Raw genomic sequence first — 16393 nt, 5'->3', positions numbered from 1 at the left:
CTGTAATAGGATTCCAGAGAGATATGACTGGAAAAAGAATAATCCTCAATGGTAGTGAGGATGAGCATTTAACTGAATTATTAGGCAGGAAAACATACAGCAAGGATGTTAGGCAGAAAAAGCCTGCAAGACTTAGACGCAGTCTGAATGCAAAGAACTTCAGAACAAAACAAAGCAGTTAAGATTAGGTCAGTAAAAAGAAAACATAGAATAAATAAATAATAAAAAAGAAGGCACAGGAAGTGTTCCCTTCCATAATATCCCGTGTCAGCATCTAGCAGTCAGCTGGGTAAAAAAACTGCCTGGAGTTGAGTTGCATCATCACCATCACACTGAATAGCTCCTCAGAGACATGCTAGAGTAACACTTGATCCATTTTTGAACCTGTTCATACTCTAGTCTCTAAATCCTCCTTTGGCAAGGAATTCTGCCATTCAATTGCATGTTATGTTGTGGGGAAGAGAGGGAGCACACAAAAGAGCCCTGAAAACAACAACAACAAGCAAACAAAAAAATCTATTAAGTATTTTAAAACTCTTTCCTGAGAATTATACAGGATGTTTCCTTGTTCTCATAATATTAGAGCTAATCAGTATTTGTTCCCTGATTGAAGTATTTGAGTTTAACTTTTCCACTGACAAAACTCTCATACACCTCATCAGCCTTCATGCCCTTATCTCAAGCTATAGTATCTTTGAAATTATGGTAACAAAAGTACACACAATACATAAATTGCACACACTGTGGATTTATGGTTTGGCATAATTACAACAATAGTCATGTTGTCTGTTTGCCTTTCTAATTTTTTCCTGCTAATACCAAATACTCTATTTGCCTTTTTAATTGTTAAGCTGTGAGGGAGAGGTTTGTATCAGTGAGACTCCCAAATTACAGACCTGTCTTAACAGGCAACATGGCAGTGTGAGGAGATGTAGGTCTTGCAAAGAACTCTAGATCTGTTTTGACTAAGGGAGTCTAAGCTATGCAATAAGGGAGGAGATGACAGAGAAGCAAGACTACATTTTCATTGAGATAGAAATACCTTGAGCCTATGAATCATCTGCAAAGAGATGATACTTAAATTGTGTTTTCACATTAGATTATGCAAAGGTGAAGAGCAGAATAAGGGAGAAAAGGGGGCCACTGAAGAGACAGCACATTGCAGAACTCCCACACAAAACTGGATGGTAAATGAGAAAGATCCTTCAAAGCATGCACTGAAGAAGTGCTCAGAGTATCCTAAGACAGCAGAAAGAAGTCACAGGGCAAAAAGAATAGGGAAATGCTCAACTGTTTTTACAGCTGACTGGCAGGTTGAGAGGATCAAGGCTTAAGATTTAAAGTGCAATTCACATAATTTAGAAGTCTGTCTCTTGCATGAATAGACAGCCTCAGAAGCAACCCAATGGGATCACCCTGCTTAGGCACATATACCTCTGCTCTGCCTTTTCAACATGCCCTTAGCACTGCTGCCCATCACTGCAATGCAGCCTGCCTTAGTGCTTGCTTTTACTTCAGTAGCATAGAGCTTTAGTATAATACTAAGAAGCTGCTTTACTCATTTAATTGCAATGCCCAGAGCTTTTTGTATAGCAACTAGATTTGCCTTATACAGCCCTCTGAGCAGTTAATGCTAACTGAGGTAGTATGAATTCCGACTGGAATATCACAAAACACTGTGAGACACAGCTCCCGTCTCTGCCAGGGACTGAGATACAAGCGGAAGGGTGACCCCATTGCTGCAGATCTACCCCTCCTTTTCCTCACCCATTCCCAAGTCAGTTAACCAAGTTAGCTGCCATCTGCTAAGCTTTCTCTCACCATGGAAGGTAATTACTGAAAACGTAATTAATACAGTTTCTTACCCTGAATTTCCTTCAAAGAATTTGTCCACACAGTGGGGCAGTCCATATCAAAACTACTGCTTACAGATTATTTTGGATCCTCCCATTCCTCTCTACTTTGCAGTCACATCTCCCATTAAACTGCATTGTAAATGTGCTACAGATTGCAGGGCAGTCAAAACGGCTAAGAAACTCTATGAACTGATTTGTTTTCCAATGATTACACAAGCACTTACACATACTCACACACACTTCTTCCTATCAATGACTTCTGAAAAATACAAATGGAAATGACACAGTTGGCTTCCAAGCATTTTGCTTTCTCTTTCACTGCACCAAGGGGAAAAAAAGGAAGGGGGGGGAAAAAAAGGGAGGGGGGAAGGCATTCTTAACTAATACACTTTATTGTAACTTCTGTCTTTTAGAAAATTACCTAATTATAATTAGTTCCCCTTTCAACAGTTTTGTGTATAGTATTCACATCGACAATCTGTAAAAAAAGAAAAGGGGGGGGGGCAAAAATCAAGATATACATTTTCTTAAATAAAGGACTTGCACAAAACAAAGTCAGGCACTCGGTTCATCTTTCATTCCATATGATACACAGCTGCGTCAATCCCATCAGGAAACAGGCAACAGGAAATTCTTAGCATTCTGAAGAGAAATCTAAAGATGTGTCTCATCACCCTTCCTCCTGAAAGTGCTTTTCAATTGTCTAAAAGACATTTACACCAGTTTTTAAATTGCTTTACTTAGCTTTTAAGCAACTGTAGGCCTCATTAAGTAACTAACAAGTAGTCAAAAATATATTCTTTTGTAAGTTGCCTTCAGTTTTTCATTTCCTCCATCCCAAAACAAAGGAAAGCTTGACACCTATGGACAAAATCACAGCCAAATACCCTAGCTGTTGGAGAATGCTCCTTTATAATGTGTTCCTCCTGTGTTATTTGTGTTTCTAACTATAGCTCTTGCATATATAATTCCATTATACTTTTATAAATCACCGCTTTGAAAAATGCTTTTCAACCATTAATATATTTTCCTGGTTAAAATTCTTTGAGATGTTCTTAACAAGAGTCTTAGATAATGAATTTGGGCAAACTCTGGAACAGTCTTTACAGTATTATCATTCTCATTAATTTTCAGAACTACCCACTGTGTTGAGATGATTGTCATGGGCCTAAGACTTCAATTTGGCTAAATATTTTTGCATATATTTCAACATATAAGTAACTAACAGATGTTTAAAACGTGAAGTTCACATTCTAGAAATAGTTAAATGTTTACTGTAATATCATAATTTGTTTTTGCACTCATTTTTATTTCGCTGCTTTCTATCTTTAAACACTCCGTTAGAGTTCTGGTTGGCTGTAGACAAAATGCTTTAGAACGACAAACATACTCGACTTAGTAAATACAGCTGTGCTTTTAAAGAAAGGGGGGTGGGGAGGAAGGCATTTAACGGTACCACACATGAAAAACAAAGAAAAGAAAAGAAAACACTTAAAGCTAGAAATGTTTACTTTTACCTAAGGTCTAGACTTCACGTAAACCATTTCAAATTGTTTGCACAATAGAAGGTTTTCTACTCGTGTTTTGTATCCGCTTTAGAAACCTGATACATTCTGCTGTCTCACATCATGGCTAGCAGGCTGTATCAGCTTAAAAATAAAACCCACCAACTTTTAAAACGTTAAGACACATCATATACAGTATCTTACTTTAGTCCAGATTGTTCTTTTTTCTTCCCCCACCCCCCCCCCCCCCCCTTTTTTTTTTTGGTTATCTTTGAAGACTGCCTCTGTTTTCATTGTTTCATCCTTAACCATTCACATATCAGAGCAATAAGTATTTCATTACTGGTTTATCTGTCCAGAGGCTTGAGAAGCAGTAACAATTAACCCTCCCTTCACAGTGATTGATACAGGCTTTGCTTTCAATTTGTTCCACTACACAGATCATGAAATTCTGAATGCGATCATCCTTATTGACCTACACTTTCAAACACACAGCTACAATGAGATGAAAGTAATTATTAAAAGGAACACAGGAGTACTCAATACTGAAACAAAGTCTTGAAAAAAATCTTTTAGATGACCTTCTCATAAAACTAGCATGATTTGATATGAAGTGAAATGATGGATTTACTTCATAATCTGGAAATATTACATTTAAATCTGATCAGGGTGTGATACCATTACGTCATACAAGCCCAATTCTAACATCATATCAGTTCCTATCTGACCCAATAAACTGTGGCTTCAGCCAGGGTGATCGTAGGAGGATCAGGCCCTATGTGTTTTTTTAAGTTCTTCCAGTCAGCTTTATTTTACCCCAGCTCTGTTTGAAATGTTGTGTTGAAAATGACAAGGCCGTAATTACTATTCTACTATAGCCTGTTTCCCAAAGACACAGTGTTTCTTTTAAAGATCCTGGACTTCTTGAGGCACCTAATGTAAATAAGTACACTGGAAATTCAGACTGCTAAGCAAAAAAATGAGAAACTCAAGTCAGATTTCCATCACTGGCTGAGGGGAACCAAGATCTATATACACTACTGCTGGAGACTTAGCGCAGTGGAAAGGAAGCATTTTTCCACTAACCCTTGCAAAATAACTCCACCAAAATATTAATTTCTTCTAATTGACACGTTTTGAAACATGCAAGAGGACTGGTAGGTGAACAGTAACGACAGAACTATTTAAAATATGGGTTGCAATCAAAGAAAATCAGGATAGAAAACTGTGCAGAAGGATGTTCTTACAGGCCTGAGGCTCTAATCACAAAACAGAGTGATGGAGATGAACCAATACTGCATGGATTAGCAATGAATTATTTTGAACTATAATCATGTGCTAGCACAAAGGGGAGGTAAAAACTAGCCATTACTCACAGGCTAATCTGCAGATAAGATGGGAAGGAAAAGAAAAAACAATAAAAGAAAAAAAGAAGTAAAAAGGGAAAAAAAAATTTATATGCTAAACTGAGTCAGGAGAATAATGAATATCTAAAATGTTGTTACACTTCAAGTAACATTCTATTTAATGTCTTTCTTGTACTGTGGAATATAGAGTATTTACACAATGCAATCTGTAAGATACTGAGGCTAAAGCAGGGTTAAATCAGAAAACTCTTCTGTAAATTAGCAGTGGATAACAATGCGTGCTGCAAAACACCCTCACAGAAGACTTAGTTTTGAATTAACACATGGGTACTAATTCCTCCTACTGGAAAATGCCAGGAAGTATGGCTACACACATGTGCATAGGTAGAGATAAATGCAAATGCATACATGCACATTTCTGTATACATATGCATATATAATGGGGGATTTAATTTTCATTAGTCCATCTGAACGCGGAGAAACATCATCTTAAGATTCAAGGTTAGTTTTCCCACTTGGGGGGTGGGGGGAGGGGGAGAAAGAGGAGGGAGAGAAGGAAAAAAAAAAAAAGTTAGAACTAATTTTGTGAGAAAAGAAAAATCAAAACTGCTATCCACAAAGATTCCCGAGATTCTTATGAACAGACTGTTTAAATGAAGAGCACTTTAATCAGTAGAGGAATCCTCACGTTTCTAATGTCTTGCTGTGCATTCTGCAGGTTATAGTAGCAGCTGGTAGAGGTCATATATCTTTTGTGAGCATCCCAAAAAGGCTCACTGCCAGACTGTTAAATTATGAATAAGCAATGAACAAAAGAATGCAGATACGGTGGTGACAAGATAATCCAAGCAAATTTATCTATGACAAATTTCACAGGATTAACAAATTACATTTACACAGAACAATAAAAATGTGGAAAAAAAAAAAAAAGGATGAGCCTACTTTTCCCTCACAGCATTAAAGAGGGGGGGAAAAAAAAATACCACCATTCCAATGCATGTATTTACATTTAACTTTATCTAAAGTAAGACATTTATAGCTTGCTGAAGACAAGCAACGAGTATTATTTCCTGTCATGCAAATACTGTGTCTACCTAACATACAACCTTCGCAAATACTTTGCAGTATACAAGTCAGTGGAGTATTTTGGAAGTTTTCCCTCACAATTAGTGACAAGCAGAAGAAATTAAGAGAATAATTCTAATTTTGCTTTTCAGGTGGAATATTCTGCCGTTCTCTGTCTGCTAGAAAACACTTTTTCCCTTAATCATTTTGAGTTTTGTTCCTATTTGAACTCAAGAAGTGTTGTAATATATTACAGCTGCAACAAGAAGAAGGGGGGGGGAAGGACATAAATACTATTTTTGTAATAGTCTCACAAAACCATTAAGAAATAAAACAATAAAAATAATGATCATAAAATTAAATCATTCCCAAAAGATTCCTAAGTCCAAAGTGTAAATACTGGATGTTCCTGAAGGATGTATGTTCAGTATGGCCAAGTAATTTTGGGGGGGGAAGAAGATGAGATTTGCTGTATTTGCTATGGCCTGCAGCCTCCTATTCTGTTCTTGAGAAGTAACACACACACAAAATTTGGAAAACTGCTCTCAAAAAGCACTCCATAAGAGCTTTCAAACCTCAGTTCTGCACAAAAGCATTTATTTTCCTGCTAACAAAGGAATAAGAGGAAAGATGGCACCTCTTACTTTTGAAATCTGAGTGTAAATAGAGTGACTGATCAAAGGAACAGCATATATATATATATATATATTTGAAAGATCTGGAATTTTCTGTAGCCTTCTGGCATGCTTCTCACCTGAAGTCTGTGTTTCTTCTTGTTTGTTAATCCAAAACAGTTGTTCAGCAAAAATAGACCTTGAATAAAAATGGGCCTTGTGAAGTCATATATATCATTTACGTATCAAATACATGTTCTCGTTACAGTGTACTGCCTACAAACAGGAAACATCACTATTAAAGTGAACATCCAATTAATTAAGATACTTTAGTAAACTACTTGGATCCTTCAAACACTGCTCCTTGAGTACCATTTATCTAGCTCGTTCAGTTGTTGAAAAACAAAAAATTACTGTAGTTTAGATTTTCCACAAGAAATAGAAGTTTTCTTGTGAGACTGAACAGCAACTCTGAGAGAGTGAATAAATAAATTAGCCCACAGCATTTGTTTCTTTTTTTGTGTTCACCTTCTGTTTGTTACTTACCAAGAGAAACAGGTTTGGTTTGGGTTTTTTTTTTTACAATGAAGGTTTTTTTCAGCCCTTCATGTCCATACTCTTAGTAATTTATGCAAAGGTGAAGCAAACATGCCAATCCTACATCCAACTACAGTCAGACAAATAAAATCAGCTACTTTCCTTTTGCAGCTGTGAAGGCTGAAGGGTAAGTACTACTGGCAGCTATTCTCCTTTTTTTAAGACTTTTTTTTTTCCCTTTTTAATCCTGCTGCCAGAAATGGACAGAGTCAGTCACTCAGTTCTTTCTGTTGACCCCAACCTTGACCTGTGAAGACTGCCCACTTACACACTTACATTTTTTTTTCCCCCCCAGAAAGTAACAAATCATCCCTAAGCAAAAAAAAAAACAGCTTTCTAAGAAGCATTTTTTTGAAGAACTTTGTATGTTATACTTTAGCCAAATGAATTACAGCTGTGGCAGGAGCTACCTAACTCCCATCAGCCTAGGCTGCGAGTGAACTGATAGTAAATGTGAATTTGCAGGTGATTTTCAAGCATGACTCTTAAAACAAGAGGGGGGGAAAAAAATCCCACCCATTTTAATATAAATGCATCAGTTCTGTGCCTAAATTTCAGGAAAAAACTATAACCTTTTTGGTTTTAATCCAAAAAGACTGTTCAAAGAGTGCACATTACTCAATAAAATTGAGTTTAGAAGAATGTCATGTGTAATTAAGTCTATTCTAAATTCCTGCTTCAGTCAAAATTCCCAAGCAAGTATTTTTAAAGGGGGGCTTATAGGATTTAGGTGCCCATATTTCACTGAAATGCACTGTGTGCTGGATGCCCAAATCCAATAGGCTCTTCAGAAAATCCAAGCCCCAGGGACATGACTGTAGATTACATACATACATATTATTCAGACTATAGCCTGTAAGTTCGCTATATACATATGTAAACCCAACATGCCTGCAGGTAATGGAACAGTACTTTTCCACTTAAATTATTTAACGTAAGTGCTGAACTTCTATTATATATCAAGCTAACAGCTAATTTTAAATTGCAATCAAGCCATTCGCTGAAAGCACTTTATTTCAGTAGAGGGTTTGCCTGTAAAGGAATTTAAATCCCTCTAACGAAGGCAGTGTAATCTTTGAATACACAGCCAAAATGGGGAATGGAATTTTATTCCTAGTGCTAACATTGACATCTTCTGCCACTTCTGCTTTTCAAAAAATCTTTTGTGCATGACTATCTCATCAGCGAAACATGGAGAACGGGGTTTACACAAAGCACACAAAGCTCTGTTAAGAAACACATATACCAAATTAGTATCAATATCAAAGTCTTCTTCAGACACTGTATGACATCAGTAAGAAGTTCCCCCGAACAGCCAAATGACAAGATACAATTGTAGAGTGGAATTCCAAAATGCAACACATCAGAAAGGCTGAGAAAATACCCTCTAACAAATGTTCAAAACTGCTTCCACTAATCTGTTTCAAACTCTTGCTTACATATCACTTGTCCTTTCATGTGCCTGACTCTCACCTGCATGCAGAGTGCCGGCTAAGGGCAGGCATAACTCTCAGTATCTAGCTGCAGCAGGCTGAGATCAGAATCTCTTTTAGGAACAGCTCATTTTTACTTGTGAATCTCAAGAGTTTCTCATTTTATAACAACATGGAGATGCAACATTCACTCCTCCTCCAAGTACAAGTTTATCACTGTGATTTCACTGAGGAAAAAAAAATAAATAACCACATCTATTGAATTATATGGCAACAACACTTTTATCTTTGCTTATGAGTCTCTGTAGTACACTTTAACTATTTGCATAATTTCACTTGGGGCTTTTTAAAAGACTAAGTTACAACTTCAACTCCATATTCTCCCAAAGACAGGGTTGGTCCAGTTCTGTTAAGTTACAGACACAAATACTATCCTACCCTTACCATACCTTCTTTGTCCTGTGTAACACACCACTATAGCATGCAAAATTAACGAGTACTTTTACTACCCAAAGTCCTGTTCAAATCAATGGCACAACGGCCCCATTCATCTGACTAGGACTTCGTGTATTGCAAAACTACTGCTCGAGCCAGCCACAGAACAATGCTCCAGTCATATAAGACATGGCAGCAATCATATTCTCACTGTGGAACATCTTCTTGTGCACCAAAACGCAGTATTATTATACATTATCCTTATTATGCAAAGTCCCGTTAAACAAAAAGTCACACACCTCAGTCGCACTGCAGAGACTTTGTATGTTAAAGACAACATGCAGCAGTCTCAAAGAATGCAATTACTATGAAGAGAATTTTCAAAACATTTCCTCTCTTGGCTATAAATCCTTGGCAGATTCCTTGGAGGAGAAGGAAGAAAAGAAAAGGAAAAAAAATTAAAAAGAGGGAAAAAAAAAAGGGAGGGGGAAGGGGGGAAAAAAGAGGGGGGGAAAAAAGAGGGGGGGAAAAAAGAGGGGGGGAAAAAAGAGGGGGGGAAAAAAGAGGGGGGGAAAAAAGAGGGGGGGAAAAAAGAGGGGGGAAAAAAGAGGGGGGAAAAAAGAGGGGGGAAAAAAGAGGGGGGAAAAAAGAGGGGGGGAAAAAAGAGGGGGGGAAAAAAGAGGGGGGGAAAAAAGAGGGGGGAAAAAGAGGGGGGAAAAAGAGGGGGGGAAAAAAGAGGGGGGGAAAAAAGAGGGGGGGAAAAAAGAGGGGGGGAAAAAAGGGGGGGAAAAAAGGGGGGGAAAAAAGGGGGGGAAAAAAGGGGGGGAAAAAAGGGGGGGAAAAAGGGGGGGAAAAAGGGGGGGAAAAAGGGGGGGAAAAGAGGGGGGGAAAAGAGGGGGGGAAAAGAGGGGGGGAAAAGAGGGGGGGAAAAGAGGGGGGGAAAAGAGGGGGGGAAAAGAGGGGGGGAAAAGAGGGGGGGAAAAGAGGGGGGGAAAAGAGGGGGGGAAAAGAGGGGGGGAAAAAGAGGGGGGGAAAAAGAGGGGGGGAAAAAGAGGGGGGGAAAAAGAGGGGGGGAAAAAGAGGGGGGGAAAAAGAGGGGGGGAAAAAGAGGGGGGGAAAAAGAGGGGGGGAAAAAGAGGGGGGAAAAAGAGGGGGGAAAAAGAGGGGGGAAAAAGAGGGGGGAAAAAGAGGGGGGAAAAAGAGGGGGGAAAAAGAGGGGGGAAAAAAAGAGGGGGGAAAAAAAGAGGGGGGAAAAAAGAGGGGGGAAAAAAGAGGGGGGAAAAAAAGAGGGGGGAAAAAAAGAGGGGGGAAAAAAAGAGGGGGGAAAAAAAGAGGGGGGAAAAAAGAGGGGGGAAAAAAGAGGGGGGAAAAAAGAGGGGGGAAAAAAGAGGGGGGAAAAAGAGGGGGGGAAAAAGAGGGGGGGAAAAAAGAGGGGGGGGAAAAAGGGGGGGGGAAAAAGGGGGGGGGAAAAAGAGGGGGGGAAAAAGAGGGGGGAAAAAAGAGGGGGGAAAAAAGAGGGGGGGAAAGAGGGGGGGAAAGAGGGGGGGAAAGAGGGGGGGAAAGAGGGGGGGAAAGAGGGGGGGAAAGAGGGGGGGAAAGAGGGGGGAAAAGAGGGGGGGAAAGAGGGGGGAAAGAGGGGGGGAAAGAGGGGGGGAAAAGAGGGGGGGAAAGAGGGGGGGAAAAGAGGGGGGGAAAAGAGGGGGGGAAAAGAGGGGGGGAAAAGAGGGGGGGAAAAGAGGGGGGGAAAAGAGGGGGGGAAAAGAGGGGGGGGAAGAGGGGGGGAAGAGGGGGGGAAGAGGGGGGGAAGAGGGGGGGAAGAGGGGGGGGAAGAGGGGGGGAAGAGGGGGGGAAGAGGGGGGGGAAGAGGGGAGGAAAGAGGGGAGGAAAAGAGGGGGGGAAAAGAGGGGGGAAAAGAGGGGGGAAAAGAGGGGGGGAAAAGAGGGGGGGAAAAGAGGGGGGGAAAAGAGGGGGGGAAAAGAGGGGGGGAAAAGAGGGGGGGAAAAGAGGGGGGGAAAAGAGGGGGGGAAAGAGGGGAGGGAAAAGAGGGGGGGAAAGAGGGGGGGAAAAGAGGGGGGGGAAAAGAGGGGGGGAAAGGGGGGGAAAAGAGGGGGGGAAAGAGGGGGGGGAAAGAGGGGGGGAAAGAGGGGGGGGAAAGAGGGGGGGGAAAGAGGGGGGGGAAAGAGGGGGGGGAAAGAGGGGGGGGAAAAGGGGGGGGGAAAAGAGGGGGGGGAAAAGAGGGGGGGGAAAAGAGGGGGGAAAAGAGGGGGGGGAAAGAGGGGGGGGAAAAGAGGGGGGGGGGAAAGGGGGGGGGAAGCCCAAACATTAAGCATAAACAAACAAACCAACCAATGAAATGACTGGAGTGGAAAAGCAGCCTCGGTTATGTACCTTACAAGCATCTTATGTTTAGAATATAACCCCAAATTTCTAGGTCGACATCCTGCAGAAGTTCACTTGATTCACTTTGAAACGTGACTAATGCTTAAATCCCATCTCAGGTGAGGCACATTTAACACCTCCCAGAAGTACCAGTGACAACAATATAAAATAAGACCGGCTCAATGTAAAGTTTATTCACGTAAGATGAGACTCCAGGAAATGGTCTCATAACATTAAATTACAAAATAAAAACCCAAAACAAAAAAAAACCACGACAATTACTTAATTGGTATCAAATGAAATTCTGCCCCATTTGTAAAATATCTTCCTGACCTCAATGGGTTAACAAAATGGTTACCAGTTAAGTTCTCACAGTCAGCATCAGTTATTCAAAATCCTTATGTTAGAATACATTTTCCACTGAATAGGGTATTATAAAGATCATTTTGTGAAATAAACATTTATTTAAGCATTGTACTTTTTAGGAAGGATGCTGATGAAACTAATGCTTAAAATGTCATTTTTCAACAACTGTTTTACATCGCTCTAGCAGTAAAATTCCCATCTGGGCTGGCAACTCGTGTGCCAAGTTTCAAACAAATGTGATTGGAAACCGCCAGTATATTAGACTCCGAAATTCAAGTGAGACGCTAATAAAAGGGGACGGATGTTGACAACGTAGTCTGATACTCTCTTTAAAATACCTATGGTTCTGGGTGCTGTTAACCAAACTAATTATTCATAACTTCAAAACCAGCTTTAGATTATAACACTGTCACATTGGGGCAGAGCAGGCTAACTAGGTATGAGAACAAAAAATTGTGCTGCAACGAATGTAGAAACAGCGCTGCAGTCAAAACCTTGTTATTCAGAATCCCATTAGTTACTGAAAATATGTAATATAACTTTTGTTGATCAATACTCTCATGTAAGCTCTAAATAATGTATGATTCCAGTGGAGGAAAAAAAAATGCAGCAAATCAAATATGGTTGGAGAATGTTTCAAATTATGAAGAGTAGTATGACTGCTAATCCATAAATCAGGAATCTGAAAGATTGTTGTAATGTGGGAGGGCTCTATTTAATAAAGGTCATTATAACTCCTGGCTCTAGAGCTATAAGATCTAATATCCTCTCTGGTAGCTCTATGATATGCCCATGCATTACTGTTCTTGTTGACAGTCTGTTGCCTTGGAAATATTTCATTATTTCAGTTTTTCCATTTGTAGACCCTTGGCCTTGTGATATGAAGGCCACCCTATTTCATATTTTCGATTATCATTTAAGCAATCTTCTGGAGCTATTTATATAAAAGCAAGTGTTAGACAATGCATATCATCATTTATCACTGCTATGTTTAAGCTCATGCTCTAGAAAGGAACACCAAAATAAAGGTAGGGGTTTTTTTTCTCCTTCACTTTAAACCAATAGCACTTGGTATTACGATACGCTTTACAAATCAATGTTGGCATATCATATGCATGACACTTCTGTCTGTTTAATTTTCTGAGTTACATATCTGCACAACTGAAAAGCCCTAAACTGCTACTGTAACTGTAAAATTTGTTACCACTCATAGTTTCAAAGAAAAAAAAACAAACAAATATAAGTGTGTAACTTTTCAAACGCTCTTCAACAAAGCTAAGAAAGCAAAACCAACAAAAGTTTCCAAACAGTTCAAGTGCTTGGTTACAGCAGTGACTACTACGCTTGACACCTGTTTCGTAATTGTTAACCCTTGCTTGGAAAAGGCATAGCAGAACCTACCTAAACATTGTGGATGTGAAGACTAAACAAAAGAACGAACACAAAATTAATTTACAGGATTCTTAATGCCCACAACTACTTTATGGAAGCTGTAACCAACCTGCAAAACTCTGAACTGAATGTGCCTGCATTTCAAATAGCTTGGTGCCCACAGCTGAAAGGATGTGTACAAAGGCAGCTTAAATAGTTACACGCAAGACTTCAGGTGCACATGACATAACTTTTAATAAAATCTACGTGAGTGCCTGTTTATTGAAACATTGATCGAGCTTCTCCAAAACTTTCATTTAAAGATCAAACCGATTGCCCATATTTCTGCTACAAAAAATGTCATCAACTTCTACATGTAATATTTATACCAAAGCTGTTCAGAGCATTGTAAAGAGCAATAGCGACGTGAGCCCTCAGGGCAAAAAACAACTGCTTGGACACTAGGCCAAGTTCGTGGTTATTAGTGTTCTAGGAATTTAGACTACTTTTTTTCCCCCTGAAATCATTACTCCTCCCACTCCCTACAGGGGAAAACTACTCTGATCCAACCTTTAAAATGACAGCATCAGAGCTGAACAAGAAGATGCTATTAAAGGGCATTAAATTAAATACAGTATATCCTCCTACAACTTCAATCAGAATTTCAGACCAAGTGTTATTTAGTTCAGCTCTCAAGTGGAGCAGAATAACAAATCGCGCACTTTGATTTACCTTCTCCGAATGCCAAATGGAGACAGGTGATAAAGAAAGCACTCATGCACAGGCTATGAAGTTTCCTCTAGAAATTAATTCTATCTTCGAGATTCCTATCTCAGAGAAATTCCCAAAATGGCACACAAATATGCTTCTGCTGGAGAGATTACTGAAGCTATCCGGGCAAATGCACTTAGCACTAATATAGTACCATTCTCAGAAAGAAGACAGCAGAATTCTGTGTTGAGGGGGACAGGACTTATTGTTTTTCCAACAAAGAACTCTGCAGCAGAAAAGCCAGCTGCTGTAAGTATTATTAACACAGTATAGAAACGTCTTTGCAGCCACCAAAATGGGAGATTTTTTTAAAAATACATATATATTTATAACCGAGGATGAAAATCTTTCAGTGGAGTCACTGACTTCTGAAGCTGCACTGTTTTCCCATTACAAACATCACCAAATTCTGCCAGATATCGATATAGCCTTGTCAAAGTGCAACAGTTAATACTGATGTATCTCACACAGCTGCATCAACACTTCAGTGGCGATTACGAAACGTATGGTTTTCTGATACCAGGCAATGCTTCCTTAGGAAAAGCGGCATCGTTCTATAGATAAAAACTGTGGGGTTCTCAAGTTCTATTACAAATGCTGATTGTGCTTAAAAAAAAATAAATAAATAATTAAGTTTGAAGTTAAGATTTAAATTGAGCCTGAGTCCCTTGCCTTTATTTTTGTTTCAATATTTTTTCAGACTCACTTGTGCTGTGAAATATAAATCGAGCAACACATGATCCAGCTACTTTTAAAAGCTGTCTAAATGTTAATTTCCATTTTTACAACTAACCAGGAACCTTCCTCACCCCTCACCTTCAAGTTCACTTGCAACGCCAAAGGAGGTGGGAGGAAAAAAGCCCACCCCAAACCCTCTGACTGCTCTCCTTCCGGGCATACAGATCATGGCAGTGTATCAGTGGAGCTCTTGAATACTTTTTGTAAGAATCACAAAGTAACATCACATGAACTTGTACTCTTGTTCCCTACCAGTCACTTCTAGAAAGATTCACTTTACTAGAACAAATCCGCTACGGGTAATTCGTGTCACCAGCAGAACAGATTAATAGCAAGCACTCTCCCCCAGTAAGCGTATACGGGGTAGGCGGCGGGCCGGGTGGCAAACTGGGGGGGTACCGCGACACCCCCTACCCCCACCTCCTTCCCCGGGCCCCTCCGCACCGCCTCCCCCCAGCCGACCACCAGCTCCTCTCTTCCCACCCCGGGGGGGGAGGGAGGGGAGCCGGTACCCGCGACCCACCCGGCAGCAGCGGGGGGGCCGGGCCGGGTAGCCCGGCGGGCGCAGCTCGACGTGTGTCCCGTGTGCCCCCCCACCCCACCCCTCCGGCCTAGCCGCACTTGAACCATACCAGCGGGGCCGGCCCGTTTGCCCGGCAAGCCGGGCCTGGCGCGGCGCCCCGCCGCCCCCGGGGCCGCCGAGCGGCGGGGGCCGCCCGGGAGAGACGGGGGGGGCTCCCGCCTCCACGCACACACACACACACACACACGCCCGGCTCGCCAACTCGCCCCGCCAAGCACCGGCTCCGGCAAGCGGCGGAGGTGCGGCTGCCGGAGCAGGGCTGCTACTGCGCGGCTCGCCCTCTGTGTTGTGTCTGTATGTGTGTGTGTGTGCGTGTGTGCGTGCGGCTGGCGGTACGCACTAGGAGGAACTCCCGGTGCCCGGCTGTGCGAGCAGCGGGTGCCGGCGGCAGGTCCCCCCACCCCGGCATGGCAGCCAAGCCCCGGCCCCCGGCGGTGGCGGCGGCCCGGCCCGGCGCTGCTGCGGCTGCTGCTGCTGCAGGTTCAATAAAGAGAAAGTGTTACCGTTCTCGCCTGGAAGGATCCTGCTGAAAGCTTGGCTTGGTGGGCGCCATCTTCCTGGGATTTTTTTTTTTTTTTTCTCCTCTCTCCCTTACTTTTCCCCCTCCTGATGTTGGTGTGTGTTGTGTGTCTAGCAGCAGCAGCAGCGGCGGCAGCAATGGCCCTGGTTAGCCCGAGAGGCTAAGGAAAAGTACTGAGGCCAAAGCATTGCGGACTCCCACTCCTCCGCGCAGTCCTGGTGCAGGTTGCTTGCTTGCTTGCTTGCTCGCTCGCTCGCTCGATTGCTAGCGCTGCTGCTGCCGCTGCCGCTGCCGCCGTCCATAAGCCGAGGAGCGGAGGGAGCCGGGGCCCCGCCGGCCCCAGAGACATGCCCAGCGCAGGCAGCGGCGGCGGCCGGCGGCGGGGGGAGCGAGCCGCGGCGCAGCCCCGGCGGGCAGCCCGGCCGTTGGCATCGCCCGGCAGGTGCGGCACACACACGCGCGCACACACACGCACACACACTCACTCTCTGGCACACTCACACCCCCGCGCCCGCGGGCCGGGCTACGCGAGGTGCCAGGCCATGGGGCTAACGGGGCGGGGACGGGGAAAGGAGGGGAGTCAGGGATCTCCGGGCTTGACCGCTGTGAAAGTATTTCTGGGCATTTTCCAGCTGCTTCCCCCAGCTCCGCTCCCGCTCTGCGTGCAGGGGACACAGCCTCCGCTGCCGGCGCAACAACGCCACTCAGTTGCAGTTTCGCACACTTTCCTCCTCTGGAGTCTGGGCTCCAGCAGGCAAGAGGGGCTGAGGAAAGCAGCAACACTCTCCGCAAC

General features: G+C 42.6%; 1 protein-coding gene across 1 annotated transcript in view; it reads right to left on the bottom strand.

Moving 5' to 3' along the window:
* Window positions 1-16142, bottom strand: part of NPAS3 (neuronal PAS domain protein 3) — a 658723-nt gene extending 642581 nt beyond the window's left edge. Inside the window, exon 1 of the mRNA XM_068160299.1 lies at window positions 15584-16142. Within this exon, the coding sequence (XP_068016400.1) occupies window positions 15584-15633 (50 nt within the window). The 5' untranslated portion in view covers window positions 15634-16142. The remainder of the gene's footprint in view (window positions 1-15583) is intronic.
* Between the last annotated feature and the right edge of the window lie 251 nt (window positions 16143-16393).

This window comes from Melanerpes formicivorus, unplaced genomic scaffold (assembly GCF_026170545.1).
Source record: "Melanerpes formicivorus ecotype bairdi unplaced genomic scaffold, bMelFor1.0.p_v2 SCAF_49, whole genome shotgun sequence".
Classification (NCBI taxonomy): domain Eukaryota; kingdom Metazoa; phylum Chordata; class Aves; order Piciformes; family Picidae; genus Melanerpes; species Melanerpes formicivorus.
The sequence above is the reverse complement of the archived record's forward strand: the minus strand, read 5'-3'. Positions and strand labels throughout refer to the sequence as shown.